Source organism: Triticum aestivum, chromosome 7B (assembly GCF_018294505.1).
Source record: "Triticum aestivum cultivar Chinese Spring chromosome 7B, IWGSC CS RefSeq v2.1, whole genome shotgun sequence".
Classification (NCBI taxonomy): Eukaryota; Viridiplantae; Streptophyta; class Magnoliopsida; order Poales; family Poaceae; genus Triticum; species Triticum aestivum.
Window position 1 is genome coordinate 120093292 of NC_057813.1, and position 13544 is coordinate 120106835.

General features: G+C 43.6%; 2 protein-coding genes across 3 annotated transcripts; one reads left to right on the plus strand and one right to left on the minus strand.

Annotated features, from left to right (window-relative positions):
• The first annotated feature begins 1011 nt into the window (after positions 1-1011).
• On the plus strand, positions 1012-8204 carry LOC123162054 (uncharacterized). The gene is made up of 9 exons (XM_044579857.1): positions 1012-2085; positions 2185-2316; positions 3386-3465; positions 4681-5096; positions 5330-5514; positions 5628-5713; positions 5894-6027; positions 6949-7248; positions 7821-8204. Exons 1-9 carry the CDS (start codon positions 1360-1362, stop codon positions 8003-8005), a joined length of 2244 nt encoding a protein of 747 aa, XP_044435792.1. The 5' UTR covers positions 1012-1359; the 3' UTR covers positions 8006-8204.
• On the minus strand, positions 3760-12804 carry LOC123162055 (uncharacterized). Of its 2 annotated transcripts, XM_044579858.1 has the most exons (9): positions 12580-12804; positions 11344-11513; positions 11182-11244; positions 11010-11029; positions 10872-10916; positions 10268-10356; positions 9520-9659; positions 6048-6121; positions 3760-4127 (listed from the first exon to the last, which is right to left on the minus strand). In XM_044579858.1, exons 1-9 carry the CDS (start codon positions 12668-12670, stop codon positions 4034-4036), a joined length of 786 nt encoding a protein of 261 aa, XP_044435793.1. In that variant the 5' UTR covers positions 12671-12804; the 3' UTR covers positions 3760-4033. The 2 variants fall into 2 exon arrangements, with proteins under 2 accessions (XP_044435793.1, XP_044435794.1); XM_044579859.1 differs by lacking the exons at positions 3760-4127; positions 6048-6121 and adding an exon at positions 9050-9234 and having other exon boundaries at positions 12580-12800.
• Positions 12805-13544: the final 740 nt, after the last annotated feature.

Below are 13544 nucleotides of genomic sequence, written 5' to 3' on the forward strand. Positions count from 1 at the left end.
TGTGTGGGGTTTTGGGTCCTCAAAAGTGCCCGCCGGATTGCCTGCGTACCGCGCTTCCGGCGGGTCTCCTTCGACGTGAGCTGTGGTGCATCACCCCCGACGTCGAGGGTACACGGTGACATGTTCGTGTGCGAACACAAATTTTACATCTTTGGTTTTGGACCGCTAAATTTTGGACAGATGCTCTTACTCACTTCGATTTGCTTCTTTCTTCCCCGACGAAGCGACACGTACAGGCGAACCAACCTGTGGTTAAGATGGTTAGGTAGACAGTAGTATCCCCAACCCACCAGAGTTCAAATCCTGATGCTCGTATTATTTCTGAATTTATTTCAGGATTTCTGGCGATGTGCTTTCACAGCTTGTTCGTTTGGAGGGAGTTGTTGATTGGGAATGGGAGTTTAAGGTAAGTGGGACTTAAAATCCTTTGATTGACTCGGGGACATGGGAATTAAGAAAGGAGAGGGAAGGGGAATTAGGAGGGCCAACTCCCTCAGATCTCTTCCCTAGGGGACCTGGTAATTGAACTAAGGATTGGGAATTAGCGAAAAAGAAAAATGTTTGGTTGGTTGTGCACGTTCATGAGGGTCCTTTGGTTAGCCGAGCACACACGTGTGGAAGGTATTCCCCTGCCTAATCCCACCAATCAAACAGGGGTAGTTAACTCCTTAAAATCCCACTTCTAATTGCTTTCATAAGCCAAACAAAGAAATGAGACTTAAAATCAATTTCCCATGTCTAATCCCTTGGCAAACTCTCATCTCTAAACTCCCATTCCCTCTTCCTGTTGTTACCAAACACGCTGTCAGTGAGAGGAGACGTTCCCGTCGATGACGAGGCACCTACGGTGGCTTCGTAAATCTCAAGATGATATGCTGGCTCAGTCTTTCGGAGATGCTCATAGGGGTAGGGTGTGCATGTGTGCGTTCATAGGGATAAGTGTATACGCGTGTATATAAGCGCTTGTGTGTGTGCTGATGCTAAAAAAAAGCGAACACGTACAGTCGGCCCGCCCCTATACCCTCGTCTTAACCCTAGCGCCGGCCGCCGCCATCCCGCCCCCGTCAGGTTGTCTCGCAGCCGCGCCGCCTCCTCTCTCTCTTCTCGGCCATCTACCCGCCGTTTCCCCGCCGTTCCCGGCGCCCCCGACTGCCTCCATCTGCACCTGGTGTGCCCAACGGGGCCAGGCTCCTCGCGAGAAGTTAGCGCGCGGAGTGCGGCGCTGGAGCCACATCGTGCACGAAGCCGTGTCTCGCGGTTGCGTCTCCGCTCCTCCCGGCCGCGCTCGCGTCTCTCCTCCGCCGCTCCTCCCCGCACAGCTCACCTTGCGGCCGTCGCGGTGAGCCTCCGCCTCATGCTATGGCGCGGCTGCCGCTGTCACCATCTCCACCGGCTTTCACCCCGGTCAAGGAAGAGCCCGACGTCGACACCACCTCTGCCGCTCGCACTACGCGCCCACCGCCCCGCAAGAAGCGCCGCCGGGACCACCTTCCGGTAACCCCAACCCAGCCGCTGCTCACGCCCCAAACTATTCTGTCCGGGATTTCGAAAGCCGATTCCTTCGATGTCAAGCGATGCGGGGAGCTGGACCTAACGCCGACGACCGTGCCCACCTCCATAAAGCACGAGCCTGACGCCGACGACGGGGCTGGCAAGGATGCAGGATGGGAAACATTGGGCGCACCACCGCACAAGAAGCGCGGCCGTCACTGCCTCTCGGCAACCCCAATCCAGCCCCTTTTCACGCCCCAAGCTACCCTGCCGGGCATTTCAAGGGCTGATTCCTCTGTGGATAAGTGGAGCGAGCAGCCCAGCGCCACGCCGACTGCCACTGTCAAGCGCGAGCTCGGCGCAGACGCTGGCAAGGATGCAGGAGGGAAGGTGGTCCGGAGACGACGCCCCCACCCTCAGCGGCCCATTACAGAGCAAGCCCCCACCATGTGGGCCAATCGTGGACGCCTCGGCCGTCTCCTCCGCAATCTAGTTCGCACGCACCAATGGCGAGATGCTGCCGGGGTCTTCTCTGTGCTCCTACCTGGCATCCAGCGCCCTGACTCCTTCGAGGAGGCCCGCAGCATTTTAGTGGTAAGCAGAACATGCAGGGTGTAATTACTAACTTTTATAGCAGCTCATGGTTTTGGTAAAGTTAGTGTTTTCTAATGAAGGCTATTTGCTCGTTTGAAGGATGCGATGGATATTCATAGACGCCTTGCTCAGGACAGTGGCAACCATGGCAGGAGAACCTACTACCACAGGACACAAAAGGTTTTTGATGTTTGGATACAACGGCTAATGTGGTTGCCTACTTGTGCAAAAGTAAGTTCCTAATTTGTTGTCAACTTCAAGACTAATACAATCTTAAATTAGTTAATTATCTTATTCTTATATATACCATGATTAAATTTATTAATACAACCATATCTGAACAAACCCTGAAAATGGAGCCAGGGGTTTGTTATGATCTGTACTGTTACCAATCGGTACTATTCAGAGCCTAATTGGATTAAAAATGTTTCTGTGAATAACATTGAATTCCAAATCCAATAGGAATTAGCACTGTTCATTCGTTTGGGTATAAGCATGCACATCAAAGTTCCTTATTGTACCTTTTGTTGGTTTTTGGATAAATTTTATGGGGAAAGGGCATTTGCTGTGAAGTCTGGTCAGAAATCTTCTGCAAACAAGTGTGTATAGGAGTGGTACTGTTGCTATAGTCGAGATTAAGCCCTTCTGGTGTGTGTGCATTGTCCTGTAGCCCGCACAACTGTGAGCTCTGCCTTCTGATGCACCTATATTTTGTTGCTACCTGAACTGTTTGCAGTTGCTCAACACCACCAGTATTTGGTAAAACCATGGGTGGTCCTTCAGTAGAACAACATAAACTTAGGGTGAGGTAAAAGCTGACACAGGGCAAAGGAATCGAAGTGTATTGTAGTACTCCTGTTTAGGTTCTTCAAAAGTATACTACATCTATTCTTTTATTTTGTCATTCTTATATTCCAAACGTCCCTCTTTTTGTTGATTTCAAAATCACATATGCAGTTTTATGCACGTGTTTTTTTATTCCATTGTGACTTGCTAGTAATGTATAGTTAGGTTGGTTGCAATTTAAACCCCTGCATGTCATGGCTAAATTGGATTCAGTGGATCAGAAACACTGAATCATAACTCTGTTCATAGACTCACTGGTTGTACATCACCTGAAAACTAAGGTCAGGGGATTATAGCTTAATAAAAAGATCGTGTTGTACATCGTAATCTTCAGTTCTACTTGTGGTCTGTTTTCTGTATTACCCCTGATCTAATCGTTTTTTATGATACCTTAATAGATATACAAACATCATGCTCCTTTGTATTTGCTTAACCCTGTTAATTTGTTTGGCAGAAACACATGGTTAAACTCGAACTGGCTCTATTTTATCTTTCACAAGGCAAGATCGACGATGCACACAATGCAACAAGAGTGTGAGTTACCAGCACAGTCTGTTAGTGTTTACATTTGTCGTGTCTTATATACACTTTTTGGTATGTCTTTTCTGGGGAATTTGCTGATCTGTGATAGGCTTATAGCCATGCCATCTTGTTGGTTGTTACAATTTATGTGCTAATGAAACCAAGTATCAGTGTTATCATGTTAAATCCAAAGAAACTATTTTTCCACATGTTATCAGGCAGTAGACTTTATTACCTGCGAGGTACTAGGTAACTTCTCATCAAGACTTAAGAGCACAGTCCATTTTGGTCCAGGTATTTGTTACATAGTGACAGGTTGAACCACCACCTTGTTTTTGATCACTTATGAATCAGATTTTGCACAAAACATTCCACTTTGAACCGCATTTTACCATTTCAGCTTTTGAAGTGGTTCTGACATGATTGCCCCATTTGCCAGGGTGGTGTGGCACTCACAACTTGACACATTGCAGGCCAATTGGGACACGCATCTCACAGATACTCTCTGACATGGAATAGGCTAGCCGGCAATATGACAGAGGCTAGCTGGACTGTCCAACGTGGTAGAGCTTGTCGGTTGCTAGATAGCAGTGATAGCTAGGAGAGAGTGGCTGTTGGACCTTCGGTTAGCTTCTGCCACATTGGATGCATGTTGCAAAATGTACGCCACAGTTCTGCGATGTGTCAAGCAATAGGCTGTGTTACATCACCCTGATGAGTGTGGCCATCACGTCAGAACTAACTCAAATGCTAAAATGTTTCTCAGAGTGGAATAATTTGTGCAAAATCTGCTTCAAAGTGTCACCGAAAACTAAATGTGGTTCCAACTGTCACTGTATCACAAATATCTGTCCGAGTGTGGAATTTATTCTTTCATTAATCAAAATAGGCACCCAAATTCAAGTACATGGGTGGTGGTGTACACTCTCACGGTCTCACCTCCCACCAACTGAGCGGCTCATGAGACATTTGTGTGGTATTCATATGTGGCAATCTAGGAATTTTGTTATGATGAAGAAAGGAATCTACAGATAGTACAAAAGTATGCATCTGTTAAATGCAGACATTGTGTTAAGATATGTGTAGCGTCTTAATTCTGGTAACTGGAATACTTTTCAAGTGTGAAGCTTTTGGATAATTTAGTTTCTTGTTTTAATTTTTTCTTCCACAGACATGTCTTCTCAACACTGAGATAAAAGCATTGAGAACTTCTATTCCTTTTTTCAGCCTCATTGCGAAGGACGGACTAAAGATGGAACCAACTCTAAATCTCATACATGGCTTGATATCATATGATAAATGGTACTCTGGTTTGCCCAAAGATATGCAACTTGAGAGATTTGATGTGTACAATGAATCATGCAAAATTTCTGTGTCATTGAATGCCTGTGGAGAAAATTGTCTCCAGGATAGTTCAGATGACAATTGCAGCATTGATGTTGATAATGCCAGTTTTCCTGCTTGCTCTTCAGAAAGTTCTATCAATAATGGGAATATAGACAAAAAATGCAAGATTCCCGAGAAGAAATCTTGTTTTGTTTATCCTGTCAAGGAAAATGATTCAGTAGATTCACAAGTGAAAGAAGTGGTTTCTGCAGATTTTCGAAGCGTATTTTTTAATACCTCTGATGCCCCTACCTGTGGTTAGTGACATTCCATCTACTTCTCCAAGATGTTCATCTGTGTTTTTTCCTTCCACTAAGTACTAGATAGTTTAGAGTAAATTGTAGCTTCGCGGCTGCCCCTCATCCGATCAACTAGCCTCATTAATCTGAGCAACCGTTTGTCCATTACTTCTGTTATCTTTATCAAGCTTGTTTTATAGCTCCGCATACTTATGTATTAACATGTTAGATGTTTATTATGGTACTTGAAGGATTGGAACGAACCTTGTTGCCGCTACGTCTAAAGCATGCTACTGGGTCTTCAAGTGATTGCTTTGATTCGTACTGGAAGTACAAGTCAACACCTAATACCTTCTACGCAGATGCAGAAAGATGTCTAAGAGTGGCTCTTCATTCGTCGCCACCAGTAATGGCAGCCTTATTACCATTAATACAGGTACTTGTCAATCAAACCGGCACTCCATGTTCTGCATATAACCATACAATTTATTGTATGGATTTTCTTTTTTCATCTGTAGACTCATTTTAGCTACCTTTACTACGGTGTAGATTCTCCTGCTTGGTGATAAACTGAAAGATGCACTTTGTGAACTTGAGAGGACCTGCCGCAGTTCTACTACAGCGCTTCCTTTCAGGTTGTTAAGCCATCATGTCATTGGTTATCATTTGAAGCAATTTGTTATCTTAAATCTCATCTCTCATTTGATGTTTCTAAAACATCTTTTGACTATGGTAGTTTTTGTTTTTTGTTCCTTGTCCGTGCTTAGACAAGCTGTTGTGAGCTAAGTGGCTGAAGTTTAGTTTTCGTAATGCAGATTGCGAGGCAGACTGCTAGAGTATTTTGACCAAAACCAAGTATCAGCTATATCTTCTTGCTATGAGGAAGCTTTGCAGAGAGATCCTACATGTAGCTACTCGGTTGAGAGGCTAACTGAAATGCACAGAAAAGGTTTTGGCTGAAGATTTTACCTTCCATGGTGCTCTACTATTTGGTCGATTATAGTTTTGTAGTTGATCCTTGCATTGGTACTGCTGTGTGCATTCTAGAAGAAAAAAAATGGTATCAGCAAAACTGGAATGATGTAATGAACTATACTAAAGTCTATATTTCCCCTGCATTTAGCCATTTGTCATCAACGGAATAAAATAAACAAATGGACTATTGAGGAAAGAAAAAGTGTTAAATCCATGTGTTACTATTACTCGACAACAGCTACGTTCCACATCACCTAAACCTGTTGTATGGGAATTATAGTGGTTTAGGCTGAGGTGTTTACTTGGACTGATTTCATCAATTGGAAGGTCTAAAGCAAGGGTTTTATTAGAAGTTAAAGGGTGGCTGGTTGGCACTATAACTACTTACCTGCTGTTGTGGCACTAAATTCGGTGTAGAGTGGAAATATTGCTATTGTGTAATTATGCTCTTGATTTCGTCACTGGAAAAGTAAATTGAAACTACAATCCCGAAGAAAATGAGTTATTCTTGCCTGTTGCATGTCAAGTATTCTAGTCTCAAACAAGAAACAACCCATACAGTTATTACTGATACTGGTCATTTTATTAGTAAAGTGGAAATCTCATTAGTTTGTTACTGACCCTACGAGTTCCATGCTGTCTTCGCTGCTAGTAGAGAAGATCGTGCGTGTAGTATTTTAGAGGAAATCGTCAAATGTAAGCCATTTTTGTGATAATCAAAACAGAATATTAGTAGTAATATCAGAAGAAAAAAGGAACTTCAATGGTACTCGTGGTTTCACAGTTTCCAAAGTTATTACAATTGCTTACGGCTTGATTATTTTGTTTGTGGCAATGGTTACATTTTCTTAACTTGTTGCCCCCCCCCCCCCCCCCCCCCCCCCCCCCCCCCAAGGATATTATAATACTGCACGACTACTTGAGAGAATTGCTTTGCATTTGGACTCTGTGAACGGGAAGCCTTTCGTCTGGGAGGAGCTTGTATCATGCTTCCTTCGGCTTTTTTCTGATCGTACTACCGAGTACGAGGATTGTATTTCATGTAATGTTGAAGGAGAGGCATCGATCAATGCTTTTAGTAGTCTTTCTTCAGTCTTCTTTGAGCAACATACAAGGGAATCATGGAAGCTCCGATGCAAATGGTGGATGAACCGTCATTTCAGCCAAAACATCTATATGTCAGAGACCGCAAAAGGTAACTTTGCTTGTTCCTCGAACTCAGTTATTGCTGAAGTACAATCACATGGTGCTCCCATTCATTTGATCAACTTTGTCAAATAGTAATTGCCATCAAGATGACATTGGTAATAGGGCAATCACTAATCTATACTTTCAGATATTGGCATTTAAACTCGTGGTTTTCTTGGCAGTCCATGTTTTTAAAAAGGCGAGAGATATCTTTATAACGCGGACCCTGGTTGGCCCAATTTAATAGGAGTATTAGATTTTATTGGTTTCTAGAACCAGCATACCTTATTACAGCTGGATAAGGCTATGACTCGTTAAAATATTTTTTAGGTAGCAGCTAGTAATTGCCAGCCGTATGGTGCAATGCCTATACCTTGCAATTGTGCAATATAAAAAATGAGATGTCAGCTACACCAGAATAGTGTGGTCACTAAATTCTAGACACGATTTTCTGTTTCTTTTTTGCAACTCCCATTTTTATGCTCAGTGCAGCAGATGAATATGTTCCCCACTTGGCATGGTTTCAGTTCCACTGCTGTGTTTTCATCACGGATAACGAGGTTTTCGGTGTTGGTGCAGGTGATTGCAAGCTCCTCGCTTCCAAGGCATCTTGTGCCTCTCACATGCTTGGGCCCGGATTCCCATATGTCAAAGCAGCTAAGAGCTATCTTTCCAAGCAAGAGGCTAAGGATGAATCCGGATTCTTGTCCAGGAACATGGAAAATTCTGTCAAGTTATTACAAAGTTTGGAGAAACTAACGTGATGGCTCCGTTTAGTTTTATCTTTTCTTTTTGGTAGGGTTGTTTATGTTGTTGTATAATTTTGGCATGATAGTTTTAGCGTCCTTTGCGAGGTTAGATTTGTAGAGCGGGAGATCTACAGCAGTGCATCCCATATTTTGTGTATCTGGCGATTGTGAGAAATATCAGGATCAACAGCGGTGTGTCCCAATACAGTGGCGTAGCCACAGGGTGGCCAGGGTGGTCCATGGACCACCCTGGGATTTGGCCCACCATCAGCCCATGAGTAATATTTTTTAGCATTCAGAGAGAGAGAGAGAGAGAGAGAGAGAGAGAGAGAGAGAGAGAGAGAGAACATAGGCCAGCTACGGGAGCCACATTACCATTTCCAAGTACTTGCACAAGGCTAATCTGCCTGCTGATCGTTCTCAACTTCCGTTCCTGACTAAATATATGGAGATGCAACTTATTCTGAGCTTCGACGCTCCTGATTCCTCCTGAATGGCTACAGCTAGCTAGCAGAGACAACATGGCACGGGGCAACGCAGGCGGCCGGCAGCATGCTGCAGGTAGAGGGGTTGGTTTCCCGGTGTTGTGTGGCATCCGGCAGTAGAAGGCAGGGTGTCGGGGTGTGTGTCTGTGGGGGGGGGGGGGGGGGGGGGGGCTTGAGCCGCTGAACAAGTGCACCGACCGACCGATGTCAACACATCTATTCTTTTTAAGTTCTCATCTCTTTCCAGGTATGTTCTCAATTTTTCCTTTCATGGTTTGAATAAGCTTAACTGAGAGTGCAAATCTCAACCTTTTTTTGCTTTCTGGGTTTGTCTATATTAATGCTTGAACTGGAAATTGATTATAATAGATTCACTCTGATTGAGAGTTTCACTGATTAAAAGATACTCCCTCCGTACGAAAAAGTTTGTCCCAAGTTTGTCCCTCAAATAGATGTATCTATCACTAACTTGTTGCTAGATACATCTATTTGAGGGACAAGTTTTTTTGGACGGAGCGAGTATTATAGAAATGTTGCAAAAAGAAGAGGGTTGGAGACATTGCATCCTTTTATTGATTTGTGCTTTTGATAAATTCTATATTCAAAAGATAGCATGTTGTGTTCTTGTCCAAAAAATTGTGTCAGTTGGACCACCCTGGATCGAAATCCTGGCTACGCCACTGCCTGTAAAACAAGGCAACAGTCTTGAGAGAGCTGTTAAAACTCATGTCCATATAAATCGTAAGACAATGCGCATTCCTGCAAAAGCATCGGCATTATTTTCTTTGACTTTAAAAAAAGGATAATGCAGATAATACACACATGTCTGGCACATTAGTTCACAGCATGTAAAACTAGTAGAGTGATACCCGGAGGGTTTTATCTGTTATTCAGATATGCTGTGTCCCTCCCACAAGTTTTTTATCACCAATTTTCTTGTGAGCAATACAATCAAGAGAAAACCAAACAAGTGTATCGCATCCTTTGAATAGTTGAATAGTTAATAAATAACACAATATTGGGTGAAAGAATGGAGAGAAGAACCTTTTCAAGTTCAAGCAGGTCCTTTTGATACTCTTCCTCCAATACATGCACCTCAGCGTTCATGTTGTTCATCTGATCAACCGAATCGGTCAACATACCTTCTGAGTCCATAGTTTCATTCATGTCGCTCCCATTTTGACCTGCCAAGGTGAACATTTCAGTCCAAGAGGAAACAAGAAAGTAGCAATATAGAGCACAGTACTTTATGACAGGAGATTCATAAGAGCAAATGAGAGAAGTATCATGCAGCTCATATCCTTAGCACATTGCAGAGCACATAGTTAACAAAATGATGCAGAAAAACAAAGCCGGCAATAGCTTGCATTACAATAACAGAAATTATATCTGTAAGTATATGCACAACACAGAATGAAACACATTTCCAGCTTACACAACACCGAATGGAACACATTTCAAGATTCTTTATCTTATTAAGCAGTCACAAATTTATCTTATTATGGAGGATAGAATACAAAAGCAGCTTATCAGCCATTACATTATTATGTGCAACCCTTACTCTTCTTCGCCACAACAAAGACATAGATTGATCTAGCTAGAAATAACAAGCTTTTGGGTACAGACATAATAAAGAACAGCACAGAGGTACAACTTATAATTCCGATTACCCTTCAACTTATGCAAAAGGAATCAAACAGAAATAATATGGAACTGCAAAATTATAGGAACCCTTCTTAAGGTATTCAGGAACCGAAAGTGTTATGTATGCACTGCAAGTTGGTGTGCTTACCCTCTGCTGACTTGCCTTGCTTACCATCTGCTGATGGCGGTCCAGAGCACCTCTCTGCTAATTCTGCAGAAGCCTTCTGTTGAAATTGCCTGCAGAGGAGGAATGAAGTTTATCTCGAGATAACAAGAAACTTCTAATGTAAGTTTCAGCTAGCAGGCAAAGAAAATATACCAAATGGACATAAATAAAAAAGAAACGGCAGAAAAGTGATTCTGTTAGACTATTTTGACGAATTAAACAAAACTTAGTAGTATCCCCTGACACCATCTTCATAAGATTATAGCAAAGGATCTTAATAATGCTGTCCAAAATTAAAACATGTCAAAATATCACATGATTACCCTTACTGCAGGTTAATGTGTTAAAACATATTCAATGCTCTACTTTATGCATCACTGTGATTTCGAGATCCACATATGTCCCTATTCGAGCCCTCACTGCAGTTTGAACAGACATAAGTGAAGTACAACACCAGCAACGGCCATGGTATTTTACAGTACCAAAGCAAACAAGAGATGTGGCCCAAGCCACAGCTGAATAGCTGATTGCATATCCAGGGAACGGCATGTGGTCATTGCTGGCAGACCAGAAGAATAGCACATACCTTATCCTAGCATTCATTTCATGCATCTGTCTCAAGAACTCCTCTCTGAAACAACCAACGCAGGCGGATGTGTAAATTAGTTGCTATGTACTGGAGCACAGCAGAAACAGCCTGATAGACAAAGTCCATCCCACTCACCTCTCGATGTCCTCCGTGCTCTTTGGAGCCATTACATCGAGCACCAAAAGCGCAGCCCCGCCAGTTCCAATTCCAATCACACACACAACACCAACACACAAAGCGCGTCATATTTAAGCAACAGCAGGCCAGGACCCTAACTGAACCCGCTTCGATTTTCGAGATTTCTGACCTTAAGCGCCTCCAGTTCAGAGCCCAGCTTCGCGATCTCCTCCTGGAGATGAGAGATCGTCGCCTGAACGCACCACGACCACACGTCGAACCAAATCAGGCGAACTGGCACTGAACGGAGGCACGATTCACACGTTTCGGAGCGAAGGAGATGGGGGGATACCTCGAGCGCCTGTATCGACGCGTCTGCGATGGAGGCCTGCACCTCGCTCCCGCGCAGCTCCGTCTCCGCCGCCTCCCGCGCGCGCTTCGCGGCCTCGAGCTCCGCCGTGGCCGCGTCGGACGCCGAGACCACGTCGTCGAGGCGGCGCTTCAGGCCCGACACCGTGCGCTCTGCACTCGAAGCGGAGGCGGACCTGGGTCAGCCGAGGACGCGAAACCCTACGGCGCTATAGGGGTTGGGTGCAGTGGCGTAGCCAGGATTTCGATCCAGGGTGGTCCAACTGACACAATTTTTTGGACAAGAACACAACATGCTATCTTTTGAATATAGAATTTATCAAAAGCACAAATCAATAAAAGGATGCAATGTCTCCAACCCTCTTCTTTTTGCAACATTTCTATAATACTCGCTCCGTCCAAAAAAACTTGTCCCTCAAATAGATGTATCTAGCAACAAGTTAGTGATAGATACATCTATTTGAGGGACAAACTTGGGACAAACTTTTTCGTACGGAGGGAGTATCTTTTAATCAGTGAAACTCTCAATCAGAGTGAATCTATTATAATCAATTTCCAGTTCAAGCATTAATATAGACAAACCCAGAAAGCAAAAAAAAGGTTGAGATTTGCACTCTCAGTTAAGCTTATTCAAACCATGAAAGGAAAAATTGAGAACATACCTGGAAAGAGATGAGAACTTAAAAAGAATAGATGTGTTGACATCGGTCGGTCGGTGCACTTGTTCAGCGGCTCAAGCCCCCCCCCCCCCCCCCACAGACACACACCCCGACACCCTGCCTTCTACTGCCGGATGCCACACAACACCGGGAAACCAACCCCTCTACCTGCAGCATGCTGCCGGCCGCCTGCGTTGCCCCGTGCCATGTTGTCTCTGCTAGCTAGCTGTAGCCATTCAGGAGGAATCAGGAGCGTCGAAGCTCAGAATAAGTTGCATCTCCATATATTTAGTCAGGAACGGAAGTTGAGAACGATCAGCAGGCAGATTAGCCTTGTGCAAGTACTTGGAAATGGTAATGTGGCTCCCGTAGCTGGCCTATGTTTTCTCTCTCTCTCTCTCTCTCTCTCTCTCTCTCTCTCTCTCTCTCTGAATGCTAAAAAATATTACTCATGGGCTGATGGTGGGCCAAATCCCAGGGTGGTCCATGGACCACCCTGGCCACCCTGTGGCTACGCCACTGGTTGGGTGCGGCGAGGCCGCGGGGAGGGGGACGCTTACCGCCGTGGGACTTCTCGGCGGCAAAGTCGCGGATGATGGATAGGAACTGCTTCTGGGGCTCGCCGCCCGCCGCCGACGCTGACGCGGCCATGGGGAGGAGAGGAGGAGAGGGCGACGATTGCGGGACGGTCTTCTGGAAGGTTCTGGAACTCGAGAGGGTTTTGAGGGGGCGGGAATGGAGCGGGCGACTGGTCGTTGTTGGACAACTGGAGTTTTTGAGACAAGACAACTGGGGCTTTCTATGCACCATCGTGTTTTTTCTGCCTCGCAGCCCATCACGCCCTGTAACTCGAAGCAAAATCTTATTTTTCATATTGCATTTTTTTAAGACACTCAAAAAAAATATTGCATTATTTAATTATTTTTTGATTCCTCTTTCGATTTGTGAACATCTATTTAATTTGTGAATATTTTTTGAAATCGTGAACATTTTTCAACTACATGGACATTTTTTTGAACCACAAACATTTTTTTTTTACAAATTCGTGAACATTTTTCAAATTCACTTACATTTTTATAAATGTGCGTCCATCTTTTAAACACATGAAAATTTTTTGAACCGGCGAGCATTTTGAAATTCAGGAACATTTTTGTTTTTGACAAGCATTTGTTTCAGTTCATGAATACTTTCTGAATCCGCAAATATTATTTGATTTTTGTGAACATTGTTTGAACTTTGGGAACAATTTTAGAAATTCCTAAACATTTTTTGAATTTGTGAACATTTTTTGAATCCATGAGCATTTATCATTTTCAATATACAATCTTTTTTCCAAAGCCACGAACATTTTAGGATTTCCCAATTTTTTTTCAAAATCATGAAAAAATTGAATTAAAGAACATTTTATGATTTTTACACTTTTTTTCAAAATTTGCAATTTGTTTTGAAATTCAGAACTTCTTTGAAATTCTGAATTATTTTAAGAAAGGAAAAAACACAGAAGAAACAAAAATCGAAATGAAAA